At 40.3% G+C, this 20108-nt stretch overlaps 1 protein-coding gene across 2 annotated transcripts; it reads left to right on the forward strand.

Annotated features, from left to right (window-relative positions):
- The first annotated feature begins 5681 nt into the window (after positions 1–5681).
- Positions 5682–17750, forward strand: LOC108672374 (probable protein phosphatase 2C T23F11.1). 2 transcript variants are annotated; one of them, XM_018160022.2, is made up of 10 exons: positions 5682–5804; positions 10051–10201; positions 11060–11157; positions 12418–12525; positions 13014–13116; positions 13857–13979; positions 14590–14681; positions 15395–15565; positions 16705–16851; positions 17207–17750. In XM_018160022.2, the coding sequence occupies exons 1-9, from the start codon at positions 5769–5771 to the stop codon at positions 16783–16785; spliced, it is 963 nt and encodes a 320-aa protein (XP_018015511.1). In that variant the 5' UTR covers positions 5682–5768; the 3' UTR covers positions 16786–16851; positions 17207–17750. The 2 variants fall into 2 exon arrangements, with proteins under 2 accessions (XP_018015511.1, XP_018015519.1); XM_018160030.2 differs by lacking the exons at positions 16705–16851; positions 17207–17750 and having other exon boundaries at positions 14590–14765; positions 15395–15413.
- Positions 17751–20108: the final 2358 nt, after the last annotated feature.

Here is a 20108-nt window from a genome sequence, read left to right on the forward strand (position 1 = left end):
CTTCATCGGGGGATTATATTCTGTGATGGAGTGGTCGTTGATTAGTATGATGTCGGGGTTGATGTTGTTATAAATGTTTGCTAATGTGAATTTTTTGCTACGCCAGTGTCGTACATTGTGTTGTAGTATTTTAAGTGAGGATTGCGGGGTCATTGTGGAGGTTTGAACGTGTATTGTTTGGTTTTTTTGGTGGTTATGGTTGAGTGTTTGTCCATGGTTAAGAAGGTGTCGTGGGGTATGATGTTGATTGTGGGTCTGTTGAATTTCAGTTTGTCACGTCTAAGGTAGTCGAATATTTTGGAGGAGTCCAGGTCTTTCACCGAGAGCTTCAGTCCGTATTCCTTTTTCCGTAGTTCGTCAATGTACCAGATGTTATTGGGTGCTGCCGGGACTGGGTTAGGGTCTCTGTCGCTCCTAAACAGTCTGACTGATATCGGTTCGTCGTGTCCTGGCATAGAGATGGGTGATTCTTTGTATTGTTCGTCACTCACTTTACTTTCAGCGTATGTTTGTTGTGTTTTCTTTGTCTCTTGGTCACGTGTTGCTTTTTCTTTGTTCATGATGGTTTCCTTCCTGTACGGGCAATTGGCGGCAAGTGTTCTGTGTTCTTGGTGGCAATTGAGGCATTTTTTGTATGTGCTGTTACATCGTGTGTAGGTGTGGTCGTGGGATGCGCATTCAGAGCAGGACGGTGTGGTGCTGGTGCATAGATGGGTGGGATGGTCTTCAAACTTGTAACATTTATAGCAGATGAGGATGTGTATCCATTTCTCCTGCTCGCATTGAGTTGGTGTGATTCTGGTGTTGAACATGGAGAATCCGTCTGTGACTATGCGCTGAGCGATTGTTGTGTCAGTAGTGATTATTTTTATTACGTGGGTGTAGTCCTTGATTTTGATAACATCCTGAATCTGTATCCAGTTTTGCAGTCTCGTGATCTCGTCTTTAATTTCAGTCGGCGTCTTTTTCCCAATGTCTCTGTCCAGTTGTCTTACAAAGATAGTTCGTTTAGATCGTAAGTCTGGGGGTATTATCGGTTGCAAGTTGATTTTTCTGAAAATATCGGTTGCTTTCTTGGAGGTCAGTTTGTCTATGGCAGAAGCGTCATCGGTTACACCGTTACAGCATAGAATCCGGTCGCGGTGTCGGTAAGTCTAATCAGTGGAGCGTTGAGGTCGTGGAAGGTGGCTTGAAATATTGCTGGTCGGTCAGTAGGTATTCTAGGGTCAATTTTTTTAAGTTGAATCCTATAAGTCTGTTTTCTCGAGCGGTCGGGTAACGTCGATGGCGTTTGTGGAGGCGTAGGTGATGATGATGAAAGATGAGATGAGGATGGATGTGAACGAGGTTGCGTCAGGGGGTTGGTGCCCCTAGCCCTCTGGGACAAGCCCGTCGGGTTCGGGGCGGTAGGAGGGGGCATGAGGGGGGGGGGGGGGGGGGGCAGGGGGAGCGTAAAAAAATACCACGTATATATAGTGGAAGTGCGGTCAAATATACAACAGAAAAGTAGAAACAGAAGCACGAAAAGATCACAATATTCCAGTGGCACGCACTTACTTCTAGGAGGCAGAGGCGAGCTTGGAGCTGTTCGGCTGTTGAGGCGAGTTTGGAGCACCGGGCAATGGACACACACAGTAGCCACGAGGGGCCGATGAAGCTGGGAGCTGGCTCCAGGGCTTATTTAAGAGTAAAATCTGTGGCCTACGGCTGCCCCCCCCCTCCCCCCCTTTGAGATATGACCAAGAATCATGCCGCATCCATGTCCTTAGTAGAGTCCGGAATATTCGCCGCTTTCAATGTATCACAGAGTCTAACATAGTCGTCTTTCTCTAAGATCAAGCCTTCACGCTTGCGAAAAAGGCTATCTTTGCCGAACAGGGAAAGTTCGCACCACAGTGATTCTCCAGCTGATTGGTGCTCTTACAAACGTACAAGAATCGGCGACAAGCCACATCAGGCCTATTCTTCAACGCTGACATCACTGTAGCATAGCATAGAATGGCATAGCGGATACAACGTTTATTAGGCCGTAGGCCTGTCGCCGATTCTTAACATTGCAGAACATTCACAGCTTGTTGCGGTCTCGAACTCACAACTCACTGCTCCAAATTCTGCTGTGCTTAGCCGCCCGGTCTCCTCGCCGATTCTGACCAGAAACTAGCCCACAGAGCTGAGATCGAACCCGCCCCTTTCTGTGCTAATCTTGGTACTCTAAACTGTAACCACTGTGCCACCACTTATATATAAGCCGGTTGGGCTAAGCTTACTATAAGCTTGTATAGCTATAAGCTATACAAGCTTACTCGCACCAGAAGAATTGTATTGGAAATTTCCGTGCGAAAGTGGCAAGTGGCAGCTTTCAATGCCCTGCTATGCTATTTTATTTGCCATGTTATGCTCTTTATGCTATGCTATTTAGACAACTGCAGTTGCTGAGCCTAATAAAGGGTTCTAATCCACAACGCTATACCTCTGTTGCACTGCTCTTTGCCTGTGTTGTGAAAACAATCATAATCTGGCAACTGAAACTCAACGGATCTAATATTCTCAGCGTGATTTTTAGGCAGTGTTTCTGTAATACAAATAATGTCTGAACACTCGCTCTCCATCACCGATAGAAGCTCACTTCTTTTGTTCAAAACAGAGTCATAGTCTGTGTAAAAATATTTTGAAGTATTATGTCGTGAGCTGGGATTTTTCAAACTACCACTATTTCTACTTACACTTCTATTTCTATGTACGTAACTTTTCTCATTCACATATCTTTCAACTCCTGTGGCTGAGGCACCTGCGGTTGGTTCACTGTACAAGCTTGTCGATGTTTTAAAAGGTAAACCTTCCTCACCTGCAGCGAGTTCCCACACAATTGATGTCTACGTCTTATGTTCCGAGTATGAACGCCTTCAAGAACAGACTAGAGTAGACGAAGCTATGCAGGAGCATAAATGTTCAGTCTTGAAATGCCTAGCACCTTACGGACCTGGCAATAAGTCCAGCAGCTATCTCAAACAATCGTCAGTTATGAAAAGATCGGGTTCAGATGGCAGAAGGCCGGCGGATCCCATGTGGAATCAATTCACGACTTTCACATGAAGTACAAGAATCGGTAACAGGCAGTCTTCAGTGCCGACAATTCTATCCTATCATCTATATATATTTGCTGACTTCTACAGTCAATTCAATGCCTCCTGAACACGCACAAAATTGCTTTCAAGACTTCTGGAAACAGCGCCATCCTTAACATTTGCAAATTTGTAACGACGGATCACGTTATGCCACTGGATCAGTTTCTGCTGGCCTGTATCTGTCATCGCAACCATCCTGCCCATCCACTTACTTTGCCACTGGCCGGGACTCAGGAGTGTCGCATGTGTCTCCGTGTTGATGTGACCGTGCCCGTGTGTGTTGACAAGTATAATAATGACAACTTGACAGTGTTGTTATTTGCTCATAATAACTTTTACTATATAAGTGTGCCATTCCTGTATTTCAGCTTTAATATAAATTTTCAAAAATGTACAAACTTCCTAAAATGAAAGCAGACCAGTTTGATCAAGTAGGTTTAACGGGGTACCTAGCCTAAATTTTTTCTTATATTTATTAGCCCTGTTTAAAGTCAATTGCTGGTTAGTGTCTGTTCCAACTTCCAAGAGTGTATATAACTATCAATGTCTGTCATTAACTGATAAAGATAGTCTAATACAACATTTACAACAATAGTAGTTTAAATCTCAAGGACTGATGAATTGGGGCTGATCTTGAAGGCAGATTCTTTTCCCATGGAAATGTTTGAGGCTTGAGGGAACTTTGCTTTGCGCTTCGGCTTGGTCTGGAGAACAGAGTGGTAATCCAGGCCCAGCCTATAGTATATACAATGAAATCAAGTAATTTGGGACAAACCCAGGTGACAGGACTATAAAAAGCTGTGCATGATAATTGAAATCTTTTGCAAAAAATCTTTTACCTAACTAAATGATTGAATCCTTCTGTTGAATTTCATCTGAAATTCTGAATCAGTTCAAAAATTTTATTTTTCAAAATGGATACCGGTAGTACCTACCTTAGTCCTAACTTTGAAAATAGGCCGGTATTACTTTAGATTAAGTGCATCCAAAAAAAAGGGTGTTTTTTTTCTTCAATTATATGTTTTTTGGGATGTAGATTAAGAATCTGAAATCCTTTTTTGGCGGTCGCCATTGGAAATTTTTAATGGAACCTGTTCCTAACTGGACCTAACCTGCGAGGTTTTCGTTGATCGGCTAGGTTTTTTTCTATGTTTGGAGCATAGTGGCAAAGCAGAGAGTTGTTTAGACTCTCCCTCAAGTTCATTTTTGAGTCCTATAAGTAGACCAGTAAAGTATCATGGATACCAGATTTATCATACTTAAGAAATTGGTTTAAATCTTGAGTTATTGAGGAAATTAAAAATGAACTGATTCCAAAAAAGCTCTGGTTTGCCACTATGGTTTGGAGTCTGACCGGCAGCCGGAAAAACCTAGCCAATCAACAAAAACCTTGCAGGTTAGGTCCAGTTGGGAACAGGTTCCATTAAAAAAAAATTTCCAATGCCGACCGCCGAAAACAGATTTCAGATTCTTAATCTACAACCCAAAAAAACATATAATTAAAAAAAATGCCCTTTTTTTGGATGCACTTAATCTAAAGTATTACCAAACATTCTGCCTGAATCAGGAGATAGGGTAAACGCGGTATATTCCGACACTTTAAGGACGTAGCAAAAAATGAATGGCTATAAAAAGTACACCGTACGTGCAACTTGAGTTCTGTTTGCTTTACGTCACTCTCAAAACACCACACTACTATGCACCAGCAACAATGAAACATCACAAAATGTTGCCATATTTATTTAAAAGCCTTTAGAATGCAAACCTACCAAATCCATATATTCCAACACTGTAGTGTGACAAAATTTGGTATTTTGTAAGACTAATTCCGGCCGCGCTTCAAACTCTACTAATTTGTAATGCCGACACTCTTATGTTCGAATTCTAATCGCTGTGTGAGCTCAGCTGAGCTGTATTGGAATACGACACAGTTTGGAATTAGAACACTATTGAATATTGAACACTACTTAATTAGGCTTTTAATTAAGAGCTATTAAGCTTTTAATTAAGAAACTTTTAATTTTTGCACACAGCTTGGAACAAGCTGTGTGTGTCTAATCCAAGCTGTGTCAGAATTGGTTTTTATGTGTCTAAAACTGTCTCTTAACTTAATCATCTATTAATTTTTTTACCACTTGAAATCAGCAAATACAAGTATACTTAAAGTATTCCTGATATATTCACAGACTTATTTAAAAGCCTCAAACCATAATATTCTTTCTACACAAACAGTTTATCACTATTTGGTAGAGCAAGGTCAACTATCAACTTTGACACATTTTTCAATGTTCTCACTGGGTGACGTGCACTGTCTCTCTTTGGGTCTCAACATTTTCCTGCCAGATGGCCCAGACCTAGGCTAGTGTTTTGGCAATAGTATGGCGTGCAAAAGTATGACGTCACTAATTCAACCATCAATGAATGCATGGAACTAAGAAAACGCTTAATATAAAGGACAAAAGTTGAGAAGTGTTGGAATTGCCCACAATGTCGGAATATACCGCATTTACCCTAATAAATAGAATTGTACTATTAATGATGCACTTGTTATTTTTCAGAGCACATTATACAATATACATGAGTAATATTATATTATTGGTCCCTGAAGTCTGAACTAAGTTTTATCTCAAATAAAATATTGTAATGGGCCAAACACTGAGTGAACCCATTACTCATAAGGTGAGTACAATTCAACTTGTGGTTTCAGGGTTAGTGATTTTTTTGATTTTTTTAAAAAAATCAAAAATCAATGATTTTTTTGATTTTTTCATGATTTTTTTGATTTATTTGATTTTTTTGATTTTTTCAACTTTTTTGTCTTTTTGAAGTGTTATTTTTTATGTTGCAATTAGCCTACTAACAATAACAGAATATGGATCATAATGGATGGGTAAAAAGGGCACTTATTGCCGTCAATAATGACCAACAGGCCAAGGTGGTGTTTACCACTTAGGGATTTTTGGGTAAACAATTATTGATAAAGTCTATTCATTAGCTTTGTAAAGTTTGTATGGAGCAAGGTAATGAGCTAAATATTGACCATTTAACTGGCTTCAATATACAAAAACACTTCAGGAATGCAGATCTTCTAAACATTGAAGAGTCACATAACAGATAGCTGATAGCACAGTGCACAGCACTATCAATACATCTACTGGTTTCATGTCCTATAAATCTACCAGACTCTACCCTCTATAGTACACACCGACTAGTAGTGACTGAGTGACTGACTGCACTGTTCGCATTTAATTCGGACCAATAAACCAATACTAAACATAAACTGAACGATAACCAAACAAACCTCATACGACTGGAAACGAGACTCAAGTTATGAGAAAAGCACTGTTTGAAATAAACATTTGCACAATTCAAATATCTTATATCCATTCACTGCATTTAATTATTTTATATATAGTCTTATAATTGTAATTGTTTTGTTTCTAGTTTTAAATTCACATATTTAAAGATTGAAATAAAATATTTTAATTAGAATACTCATATTAGGGTGGAAAATCTTTCTAATTGTCTAAAACAATCTCAACCTCTCAATATACAGGGTGGGGGAGAACCGATTGAGCAGTTTTGAGGTAAAATAAAAGAGTAATGGAGGTACATAAAGAAGAAAGTTTATTTTCCTAGAGGTTAGCATAACATACCCTTTAGAATACTTATGTTTTGAAAACAATATCTGGAAGATGGGGGCCGTTAGCAGCAACACACTGTTGGAGTCGTTCTCAGAGGAGGGAGTAACCGTAACAGTGAATTCAGATCGCTATGCTGCAATGTTGCAAAATTTCTTGCAGCCCATGATGGAAAACATTGTTGAAAATGAAGCATTGTGAGACGTCTGGTTCCAGCAGGATGGGGCTACAGCTCACACAGCCCGAATGTCACTCAACGTTTTGAAATGCATGTTCCCAGACTCTGAGGGGTGATTTACAGTGGCCTGCGAGGTCACCTGATTTGAGCATTTGCGGTTTCTTTCTTTGGGGATATCTAAAAGAAAGTTGTTCAGAAGTCGCCCTCACACCCTTCCTCAGCTAAGGGGACAGATTATTGCAGCAGAGGTATTGCCCATACCTCGCCATATGTGTAAACGTGCTGTAGAAAACGTCCGAGAACGACTCCAACAGTGTGATGCAGCTAACAAACCCTATCTTCCTGATATTGTTTTCAAAACAAAAGTATTTTAAATGGTATGTTATGCTAATCTTGAGGAATATAAACTTTTCTTCTTTATGTACCTCCATTACTCTTTTATTTTGCCTCAAAACTGTTCAATCAGTTCTGCCCCACACTGTATAAGCTAGCTAACACATTTAAATTGTATATTGTAATCAATATATAACAAATAGTCAAATAGTTAAAGACTACTTATAGCCTTATAAGAATTAGCTAAGCTGCAAGCTACGTACAATGTATTGCACACTTGATGACTCTGTACCAAAAACATTCAATTTATTGGAACCTAATACACACTAAAGGCAACAAGTTTATATACCAATTTGTCATTCATAGTACATTTATACTAAACCATGAATAACAATACCTCAATATAAATTAAAGACTGCCACTCAATATATTTAAATATTTGAAAAAATCAAAAAAATAAAAAAAAATTGAAAAAATCAAAAAAATCATGATTTTTTTATAAAAAAATCAAGTGATTTAATCACATGATTTAATCATTTTGATTTAATCATTGCCAACCCTGTGTGGTTTTACATAAAAATCTTTAAATTAAAATCATAATTTACAAATTTAAATCTTGGACATCCTCCAAAAGTGTATTTGCAGCCCTAGCTAATTTGAATTTAATTCTAATGCGTTTGTTTACACATTTTAATTTTGTTCAGTGATTCAAGATATGTTTATTTTAGATCATTCCTAACACCATTTATCTTTTCAAGATTAATTTCAGAGTTTGTTAACCAAATATCAGAGTATCAGACTGGGAGCCAGTGTGCTCCTCCATTTTTTTCCATATTTTTCTCCAAATCCTCAGTCTCAGTGACTTACTCAGAAAGTTTAATAGCTCATACTGTCCAACTTTCAGTTTGGGGCACTGATATAACTACAGTGAGTTTGGCCTGGTAAAATTAGGTCAGGATGACTCCTACTAGGGCAAGAAAATGAAGAAATGAATCACTATTTGGACTAAGTCTCACTCTCACCCATATCTCGATTGCATGATCTCAGCCATTACTCGGCATTAGTGTACAAAATAACAGGTCACTTGCAATTGTTCTCCCTCCAAGTCTAATCATAAAATAAAATAGACATTTATTCAATGCATTTAATGGAAGAACAAAATGATGTCATAGTTTGCCTTCAAGATCACCTCAAGAATTGTGAGGTGTGTTAAAAATTGCAAGTCCAGCTTTTACTTCATAGATAGGAATTAGGATACAAGTTGATCATGGTCATGTACAGGAAGTTAATAAGAGTGAGGCATGTTAGAGTTTTTCGTAATTTTTGAACTGCAGTTATTAAAGGTTTTAAAAAATTTTCAAGTGGTGAATTTGCATTGTGTTTTTTCTCTGTTGTAATTTTATTGCTAATTTGCAATTCAAGTACTACGCAAATTATTTGAAAGGATATTTATTTTGTACAGGAGTTAGACAAATTAAGGGAAATGCCTGAGAAATCCTCAAATACATTTTAGTGCAGTGTTGGTCCACCTTTTGTGGCAAGTACAGCCTCATTCTACAAGGTATTGATTCATACAAATTAATAATTTTTCATTTTTAATTTGTTTAATAATAAAGGAATTTTGACCCATTCTTTTGACCCATAAAACTCTCTTCAGCTCTTTTGAGACAATGGTGGCAGGAATTGAGTTTTTACTTGCATCTCTAAAATCAACCACAAATGGTTGATAATATTCAGTGTCTGGTGAGTGTGGTGCCCAAATGAGATGTTCAACTCAGTAGAGTTGAAAATCTCATCATTCCTTATGCCATTTTCAGCAATTCCAGCTGTATGGATCAGGGCATTATCATTTTGAAAGATGGCATTTCTTTCCTGTAACAGTGCTTGAACCATCAAATGAACTTGGTCCTGCAAAATTCCTAAATAGTCACAGCTGTTGATTCTTCCATGAAGAGAAATCATTGGTTTGCCGGATTTCCAAGCAATAGCACCTCGTATCATCATAGATCCCATCCCATGATTTACTGTTTGGAGGAGGCAGTTGGGTTTAAATGACTCTGACTGTCTCCCAACATATACTCGCCTGAATTTGAAAATAAGGTAAAGGATTATTCATTATCAAAAATCACATTTTGAATTGAAGCATTTGTATTTGAAACTAGAGGTTTTGTAATTGCAGTTCTCCCATAGAATCCAGATCTGTGCAGCTCTTGGCAGACAGTCTTCATGGAAACAGGGTTCTGTATGTGTCCATTGAGGTCTGCAGTAATTTTAACAGCTGTGGTCTTTTGATTGTCCTTCACCATTCAATTTAGGTGCCAATGGTCTCTCTCAGACAACTTTGACTTTTGACCAGCCCTGCGGTTTGCTGAGGAAGTTTTTTTAACTCTTTCTAAGGCAGTTACTACTTTTGAGACAGTGTCTCTAGAAATGTCAAGCATTTGGAAAGTTTCAGTCGCACTAGCACCTGCCATACAGGCACCAACAATTGGCCTCTGTGAAAGTCATAGAGATTTGCCATTCATTACTTATAGGTTAGGTTACTGTATAGACATAAAAATTAACTCAACATATCTGTTCAAGGATATGATATCAATTAGCAGCAACAATGAACAATAAGACATAAAAATATGTCACATTTTCATTGTTTATAACATGTTGCAAAATTAGGACCGATATAAAAATGTCAGGTGTTTGCCTTATTTAGTTTTTGTGTTTGAGTTTTTGTCATTTCTGCATTAACTGACCTGAATTTATGTAATTAATTGACCAGGAGACCTCCGTGTGTGAAGGAGGCGGCTTCAAGGTGGCCGCTTCATCCATGCAGGGCTGGCGGGTGACCATGGAGGACGCACACACGACTCTACCCGTCATGCCTGGCGACCCTAAGACAGCCTTCTTTGCCGTGTTTGATGGCCACGGTGGTCAGTGGGATTGACACTAGGCTAAAAAATTGTGCTGCTAACATGTGTTTAAAAACCATATACGTACCTAGTCATTCTAGTATTTTGATGGATAGTGAGAATAGAAAGATGAACAAAAATTACAATGTTCTACCTCTTAATTTATCATTAATTCTATCTATGAAAATCAATTTTGGTAAAGAAACTTGCATTTCCAAAATGATTATGATATTTTTATTTGTTGTACCGTAAACTGGGGTAACTTAGACCACTTTTTTTTAAAAAATGATGCCATTTTTTTACTAGATAAGTTAAACTTAAATTGAAACCTGCAAAATACAGGTCTATACTCTAGCTTTACTCACCATAAATTGCTGGCTCCTGCCTCTCATAGTTTTGATGTAATTTAAAAAAAATAGGTCTATGTTACCCCGTCAGGGCTGACATTAGGTGGTCTAAGTTCCCCCATTGGGGGGCGGCGCCCCCCATTTGCAAACTATGAGACTTTCCTAAAATTTGTTTGCTGCATGTGTAACTAGAAGAGTTGTACTACAATGCATCAAAACCTGGAGTTATTTTGCCAAAAAATAAAAAAATTGGAGGAGGTACTCCGACAGGCTTTAAATAATAGCTTTTTTTCGTGGGTCACATTTTTAATTTTTTAACCTATTAGATATGCAAACTTTTTAAATCTTTCTATTGTGTTACGTAGCCTCAGTATTAGGCCTTTAATGCCCATTGACAGAATTTTTCTATGTCAAATAGTTTTTGAGTTTTGGGGGTTATTGTTAAAAAAACGAAAAGTGGTCTAAGTTACCCCGGGAGTCTAAGTTACCCCAGTTTACGGTATAAATATTAAAATAAACTGGTTGCTTGCAGGGAGTGTTATAGCTCAGCACTGCTCCCGCAACCTCCACAAGAGCATCCTTGCCAGACCCGAGTATGCCAGAGGGAACTACCACGATGCCCTCCAACAGGTCATCAAACATTGATAATTATTAGTGATATTTCTTATTGATTGATATTTATTAGTGATCAACATTATAACACACCTGTTTCTTATTGATATATATACAATACCTTATTCACACCTGCTTGCAGGCATTATACCTTCCTGCAAGCTATTCCTTAACCAAGTCTCCAGAAAGCTGGATAACAGGACAGTCTTAACTTGCTTTACTTGGTATAGCTACATTCAAAGCCTTACAGTGCAGCAATTGCAGTCTGTTATTGTTCTGCTCTAACATGAGAAGAAAGATTTCCATTCATAAGCTCATATTCAATATCCAATTAAGGCCTTCATCCAAATAAATACCGTACATTAAAATAGTCATTGCTCTGGCAAAATATTGGCTTCAAGTTTAGGGACCATGCCATGTTTCTTCCCCTCTAAAAGAAATCCTTTACAGTTGTTATGGAAGGAGACTGTAATTTGCTGTGTTCATTTCATTTAAAATGTAGATTCATGATTTGTATTTTTTTAATGGTTGATGCTGTTAAGACCTAAATTCTGTAAAATTCTTTGTTGCAGTTCCTTTACCACATTTGTACAAATATTTTCATCCCAAAACAATAGGAAAAACAAAACTGTGAGACACTGACAGTATTAAAATTTGAATTGTTTGAATCAAACTTTTTGTGCAATAGAAGCTATAAGTGGAAAAAGCTCCTGCACTTGTGTGTGACTGCAGGAATTCCTTGCCTTGCTGTTGAATTCTTTTTGAATTTCTTTGCCCAGCTGTTGAACACAGGGATGCAAACAAATTATTTCAGTTGATTCAACTTCTTGGTCTCTATCAGGATCTGTTCATCATGACCAGCAAGATGATGTTTCATCAAACATTTCTGCGTCAAAGATTTCAAAGCTAATGAATTTATTGCTAATTTTATTCTTAATAAGCTTTCACTTACCACTTGTTGATAAATTTATACAGATTATACAGTCAGTTTATCCATCTATTTGACACTGAATTAAGAATATTGATACTGAACCAAACTCTCAAAAGCTGGCACTGATTGTTGTACATGTTCTCAATATCAGATGATTTATAATGATGCTTTACATGAGCCTTGTACAATGAAGTTCTTACTGCTTCTTGAAGTATTATTGCAAAGTATTATATAATATTTTTATATACTATTATATAATACCATTATCATATAAATAATGTGATGTATATACTATGATAACTTTGTTATAGGAAAGTATCATATAATAATGATGCTAGTACCTGCAGGGATACCTGGACCTGGACGCTGCCATGCTGGCTGACCCGCTACTGAAGGAGGAGGTGGCGGGCAGCACCGCTGTGTCCTGCCTCATAACCTCTGACACACTCTACTGTGTGAGTGATGAGTGCCTCATAACCTNAAGAGTGGGCTCAGTGTCAAGAGTGGGCTCAGTGTCAAGAGTGGGCTCAGTGTGAAGAGTGGGCAAAGCTTGCTTGATAAATGCCATCCATGAAACCTGCAGTGCTCGCTTTCGGCATGGGTGTGGAGATGTATTGTTGTGGGTCAACATAACTCAATTATGGACATTCAGAATATTAATAAATGGAAAAGGTACCATTGATTTCTGAGAAGCCACATGCAGTAAAATTTGTGTGCCGTGGCATTGAACTAAATACAATAAATCAAAGACAACAAGAAGGCGCTAAATGGATACAAGTTTACAGACGCATATTATAATAGTCACCCAGAAGGAAACGCTCTTTAGGTCTACAATGACTCTGAACTTCAGTGCTGACCGACGAAGTTGTTAGAATCAAATTTAATTACATTTGGCATGTAAATAATTTCTCTAATAAAATTAATTTATAGCGACCCCGTGCAGGCGAACGTGGGAGACTCGCGCGCCGTGGCAAGCGTGTGTGGGGCGGCCGTGGCGCTCTCCACGGACCACAAGCCGTCGCTGCCCGCCGAGAAGGAGAGGATAGGTGACCTGGGGCGGGCTCATGAGGGGCGCATCAGAGGATAGGTGACCTGGGGCGGGCTCATGAGGGGCGTGTCAGAGGATAGGTGACCTGGGGCGGGCTCATGAGGGGCGTGTCAGAGGATAGGTGACCTGGGGCGGGCTCATGAGTGGCGTGTCACAGGATAGGTGACCTGGGGCAGGCTCATGAGGGGCGTGTCAGAGGATAGGTGACCTGGGGCAGGCTCATGAGGGGCGCGTCAGTGGATGGTTATGGTTGATATTGCGCCTAGAGTTATCCTTAATTATGCCTGCGGTCGCGCTCTGTATGTCTGAGTAAGCTGTAGGTGTGCACTACCTCGGCCCACCGTCAACGTAGGTGATGGTCAATGGGCCCCAGTAAGCATGGGGAATGACGATATTGTGTTTACCTCATTGGTTCTTTTTGTTTAATTTTGTTTGTGCACAAATAACAACACCTCGAGGTAGTAATAAGAAGTAATGTCACTAACTTCCTTGTTCCTGAAACATGTCAATATAGTAAACTAATAATTGAGCACGACATGATCAGTGTATGGAACCAGGCATTGTGTCCACTAACATGGCTTGATAACTTAAGTATGTCAGTGTTTAGCCTTCAGCCCAGGTAACTTGTTGTTGTGGATCCCCGGCCTCCATTTTACAAGAGACCTCTGTAGGTGTCTCTTGTTGAGACCTGTTCTAGGTCTCTTGTTGAGACAAGTAACCGGTTACATTCCGTTGCAGAGGCTGCCGGGGGCTGGGTGGAGGTGAACCGCGTGAACGGCAACCTCGCTCTTAGTCGCGCCATGGGCGACTTTGTCTTCAAGAAGAACCCATTGAAGGACCCCAGGGAGCAGGTGGTCACGGGTGAGCTATTGTCACGGGTGATGTTACCGGTGTCACGGTGCAGTAGTGAGGCAGGTGGAGGCAGTAACTCTTGTTATGCTGTTCGCCAGGTACGAAAACCGTGCATATGTTATTTGCAATTCGACCTTCATTGCCGCAGGTGCAAGCAGTGTGCTACAAAGTTGGCTTCAAGATTGTCAGACCTTTAATTAATGGACGAATTTTAGGTCATTTCTTTTCGATGTAATTCTCGTTCCATTCGCTAGGCATCAAAATGTATTGTCAACCATCATAATCTATCTTCAGATCCTGAGTTGTGTGACAACGTCCGAACAAATTTATTCTAAAAATGCCTAGTATTAATAACAGACCACGGGTGTAGAGGAGAGGAGCATCTAAAAAAATCCTGTTGTGAATTCATAGAGAGGCGACTTTAACTGAAGCAAGTTTACCCATGTAGCCTAGACGATTAAGGTTATGATATACAACACAATAAATAATTCCGTCTACAGTACAGTGTCACGCGTCATGCATTCTTCTACATGACCTCACATCCCTCATATTAACTTCTGCCACATACGTCCTGATAATCCCTGGTCACACCCCCGAGTAACGTTCCCCTCTCCCCCAGCGTTCCCGGAGGTGACGGTGCACGCGGTCACGCCAGACTGGGAGTTTGTGCTGCTCGCCTGCGACGGCATCTGGGACGTGCTCACCAGCCACGTGAGTCTGGGACGTGCTCACCAGCCACGTGAGTCTGGGACGTGCTCACCAGCCACGTGAGTCTGGGACGTGCTCACCAGCCACGTGAGTCTGGACGCCCTTGTAGTGTTAGAAATTTTGTGAATTTTATTTCGTAATAAATTATGACTTCCCTTTACCTAGGCAACACCGTTAGGAAGTTAACGTCGCGCACACAATTTTCTCGTTAATCATTATCGTTCGGCTGATCCCCAGTGCAGGTTAGTTAAAGCTCTAATAGGATCCTTTTTATTATTTAAATAATTGTTATATTGTATTATTATTTCTTTATTAATCTTCAACGTCGTTTATTTATTAGATTTACTCTGCAACAGTTACCCGCGTTGCCAAGGGTATTATTTACACTATTTTTCCATAGATTAATATTCATTTTTTAAAGCCCACCATTGCTGTCAATTTACACACTGCATTAAAATCTCAGTTCCAGTCTCTTTTATTTTCAATCCTGTTGTTTTACTGTGGGTAATGACTGGCTTTTACCCCACACACTTACCAGCCACACGTGAGTCTGGGACGCTTTAGTTAGACTGGCTTCCAAATTTTGCCACGTGCGGGCCCATTAAACATGCCACAATAAGCATGGCTCTCCTCCGTCGTGCTCATTACTCGCGCCATTCATACAACCGAACAAGGGAATTCTCCCTCCTCTGGTCCTGACCTCTGATGCCTTGCAGGAGGCGGTCCAGTTCGTGAGGACTCGTTTGGCCTCAGGCAGTGCCCCTGAGGACGCGTGTGAGGCCCTCATCAACCGGGCTCTGGCCCCCGACTGCCAGATGGGCGGGCTGGGCTGCGACAACATGACGGTAGTGCTGGTGTGCTGCTCCAGAGACTCCACTTGGAGACAGGTGGGGCATGGTGTGGGGCCGGGGTGCTGCTCCAGAGACTCCACTTGGAGACAGGTGGGGCATGGTGGGGAAGACTCCACCTGGAGACAGGTGGTGCTAGGGTTGTTGTTGCTCCAGACGAGCGCGTCAGTCTGACTGGTCCAGACGGGGCCGGAGCCAACAAGCCCCTTGAACGGGCCTTCGCCATATATCTATGATGTTGAGGGTTGTTAGATTGCTGATGCAGTTGAAAAGGTGGGGCACGTCTTCCAGCAGGAGATGGCAGTGTGAACAAATGTTGATGTCGTTGATAGGGTTTTTGTAGCTGTTGAGTGGAGTGGCCGGACCGAAGTTGGGCTAGTATTCAACTTGTTTTGCGTGGTAAAGTGGCTTCAGACGGGTCGATTTTTGGCGTAGGTGGTGGCCCTGCGGTTGAGAAATACCTGGGCGTGGTATAAATCACAAAGGCGGTTCGGGCGGCGTTTGTATGTAAGATGTTGCAGGCATGCAGGCAGTTTTAATGGATTGGCTGTTGATGGCGGCTGGCACGGCGTGCTGAATGGTGTTGAGGTAGCGGGAGTGCAGCGTTTCTTTCCTTGTACGAGGTGGTTGGTTGAGGGTTGTGATGCGGTGGCAAGGGTTGTTGATGTGGCTTTTTACGGAGAACTCTGCGGCCAGTAGGTCGGAGTGTAGTTTTACTGTTAACATTTGACATTCTGAGTGGAGGTGTGGTTCAGAGGTGATGTGGCATCCTGCGATTGTACGTAGAGGACCGTTTTGAGGCGGTTGATTTGACTTGATAGTCCAAGCTGGGCATGCATAATCGATGATTGGGCAGCCAATTGCTTTGTAGGTTTGGAGGAGCGTTTCTTTATCTTGTTCGAATGTGGTTCCAGAGAGGGCAGGTGGTGCTGGAGTGGCAGGGTGGCTTGGGGCCGCTTGGGGTGCTGGGGTTGTGGGTGCTGCTGGGATGGCAGGTGCAAGCTTGAGAAAAGCTACCCGTTTTAGTTGTTTTCGCTCATCCTCGTGTAATAACTCATCTCTCAATGAAACTTTCAGATGGTCAAAGTGCCGCGTGTCTCAGAGATACCGAGTTCGATAAAAAGTATATTGCCCTCTCAGGTGCCAGTGCTGCTCATTCATTAATCCTAAGACTTCAGTTCCAGGAGAAGTGCGCCAGGAGAAGCCGTGACAGCAGCGACAGCGAAGACGACGACGATGAACCCAAGGACCTCACTTAAAGAACCCACGACCTCGCTCATTGAAGCCCATGTCTCCAACTTTAAACCCAAATTCTTCATATTCCTGTGAGTGAAGTTGAAGTGCATAATCTTGGACCTGATTAAAGTGGAAATGTAAAGATACGGAACTGAATTGTTATTAATAAAGTGGCACATAAATCGCATTACTCAATTACTTGCTAATGTTCTTAAACGTGGCATAGCTTAAGCCTGAGTACAGAGCTAAGAGTTAACACGTCAACTCCAAGTTAGTGTGTTGCGTTCAGAGTAATCAAAGATTGGCTAGCATAATCATTATGAAAGTACGTATATATTTTATCAAGCTTGTATCCGTGAGTATTCGGAGAAGTCGTTATCTGCTTAACAATGTCAGGTAAGATTATTGAAACTTATGAGTCCTGATCACATGATCTTGTGACAGACAATCTACCGCGCTCTACTCACCAACCGACAAACGTGGCAGTTCTACTCAACAAGAACAGTCGCTACTTCTGCAGGGCTGTTCTACTGTTCTGCTGCTCCAGCGCATCAAGATCTCTTATTTACTCAACAAATTTTTAAGCTGTTTTGTCATGGAACTTTTATGCTGTTGTGAACTCTTGGTTCTTCGAATCTGTGGCCCGTGACCCCTTTTCTCATGTTATGTTACATCAACTGAACTGAACCCTCTCTTGTACATACGCTTGAATTTCTTCACTTCCACAATGAACTGTAACTAATGTAATGAATTTCTACCTGAATTATAACTTGTGCATAAATTGTAACTTAACACTGTAAAGCACATCAAAAAAATTCATTCACATGTACCATAAAATTCCTAGCATAAACCGAACCCTATACCACGCATTATAAGTTCGTTGTAACGAAGACCCTGAACGAAGACCCTGCCTAGATAGTTGACGCATGCGTGATGTGTAAAATATAACTCAGTACTCGCTGCATAGAGTGACAGAGAGCGCATTTTCTCGTCGAGGAAAATGTGTAGTCACGGACGGACATGACGAGCACAATAGCGCCTTTTTTCTATAAATGAGAAAATGCGCTAACAAAAGTGATGTGTGATGTGCCAGTACATAACACCAGCCGGCATTATTAGATGATAGTGAGCGTGTAAAGATTTCTGGCACCGTACCATTGTGATGAATTTTTTTTAGTTCCATTTAACTTTAATTGTCCACGCAAATGTATAGGTTATTTTCGTAATGTACTGTTCAAAAATCTAAACTTACTCCTGGCTTGTATTGTAAATTATGTTGGTGTTCATGATCACAATTTGTGCCAGCAAATACGTACTCTTGTGAATTTTATTTCAAGGAAACGATTTTAATTTCGGTTCTATCGGTATTATACATGAAATTATTAAAATCACGTTGATGGAATTCTTGTTTCAAGTTCAGCTGGAGGTTTTATCCAAATTATTTGCGGCCATCATGCCAGGTTAGCCATTTTCCGTAATGATTTTAATCCTTTCTTGTGCCAGTGTAGAGAAGTAATGAAATCTCTGTCTAGTCGCTGGAATCTTCATAAAAAGTATAAGGAAATGAACTAGCCTAATATTAGGAATATTTTAGATGGAAAACGTTAAGAAGATATTGTGGTAGTAACTTGCTGGCCCAAGCATTTTTGAACAAGCCTCTTAAGGACTCCTAGAGCCTTGGATTACTTGATGAATTTTTTTGTTTTTTGTACACTTGATGTCCTTGAATTGCTGGCCTGTCATTTTTTTTTCTCTTCTACATTTGCCGTTCATAAAAATCGCGAGTGCGTAACTGCGTATTTCCCATTAATGAAAATTACTGTCTCTTTGTTTCAAGTGTGACGCTGCTGCAAATAGTTGATAAGTCTGTGGAGTTATCAAAGCTGAATAGCGGCTTATATGTTATGTGATGGTCTGCTGCTGCAGTGATGGTCTGCTGCTGCAGTGATGTCTGCTGCTGCAGTGATGGTCTGCTGCTGCAGTGATGGTCTGCTGCTGCAGTGATGGTCTGCTACTGCAGTGATGTCTGCTGCTGCAGTGATGGTCTGCTACTGCAACGCTTAAAATGCAGAGAATTATCTTCATCATGTGCTAGTTGTACTTTATTTAAATTTTTATTGTGTTTGTGAAATATTTTCGTGGATATTTTATTCAAATAAATGAAATAACTAACTTTATTTGGCAGTTTTTATGTCAACTGAAAAATTATTTAATCATAGTTTTACAATTCTGCTCAGGAGTTTGTGATGCAAACGTGTTTACACATTTTTTAAATATATGAATTATGTTCTTCTACATACGTTACTCTTAACCTGGTGGAGTAGGAGTCATGTGATCATACTTGTGAGTCCAAGTAGGGTTTGTTTCAACCCTTGGGGGTTCATTAAGGGTTCCACCTTCACAGCTTTTCAAACTTTTTACGTCGCGTCTCCCTGGGGTAGCAGGATCACAAATTTCACCGACCGCTGTTGCTAAGACGCTAATTGCTAAGTAATGTTCATAACTCAACTGAGTAGTATTCATATCACAATTCCTTGGTGTTATTTGTTCTAAAATTTCAAAAAAATACAGGAGAATATTATTTGTGCGGAATAAGATCAGGTCTCTGCTGCGAAATGCAAATAATTGTTACACGTTACAACCCTGTTAGCCCTGAACAGATGTCGCATCGGTAACATTCTTTTTACAGACCTGATATTTGAATTTTTCTCGTGGTACATCAGAATAATTGTATCTTGAATAATTGTATCACTTGGATATATTATATGCAACAGACCTCAACGGTGTGTTAAATTACTCAACAATAGATTTCTGATAAGAGTACGAAGAAAATTATGGTTGGTAAAGCTTCATATCTTAATTTTCATCAGTATTCACTGAGCTGACATACATCGTCCACAAGCATGTGACCGAAATGGTTCATTGAATATCAAGTTTAATGGCATAAACGCCTTTTATTAGATTATTCATTTAATAATCGGATACGTATTTACGAATGCAGGTTTTGAACCCATAAATGATGCAGCAAGAATTTGTTCCGTACGAAATCCGAGTGGCAACTTTAGTTGCCACTCGGCTGCGAAATATATTCATAAATATGTTGAGTGATTTTATTGATTACAATGAACTTAATGAAATTTCTATGTCATATGAAGCATCCAAGAGCACAGAAGTAACAAAGCCACCATCAAAGCAGCGGAAGAAAATCGCTTATATTTGGAGCAAAATTGTTTATTTGCCTGCAGAGAAACACGAAGCAGACATCGTCGCCAGGAACGTTACGGAAGTGTGATAAGGAACATGACTCATCTTGTCCCACATCACACAGCTCAACCTGCATCCACCA

Source organism: Hyalella azteca, unplaced genomic scaffold, assembly GCF_000764305.2.
Source record: "Hyalella azteca isolate HAZT.00-mixed unplaced genomic scaffold, Hazt_2.0.2 contig6861, whole genome shotgun sequence".
NCBI classification, from domain to species: domain Eukaryota; kingdom Metazoa; phylum Arthropoda; class Malacostraca; order Amphipoda; family Hyalellidae; genus Hyalella; species Hyalella azteca.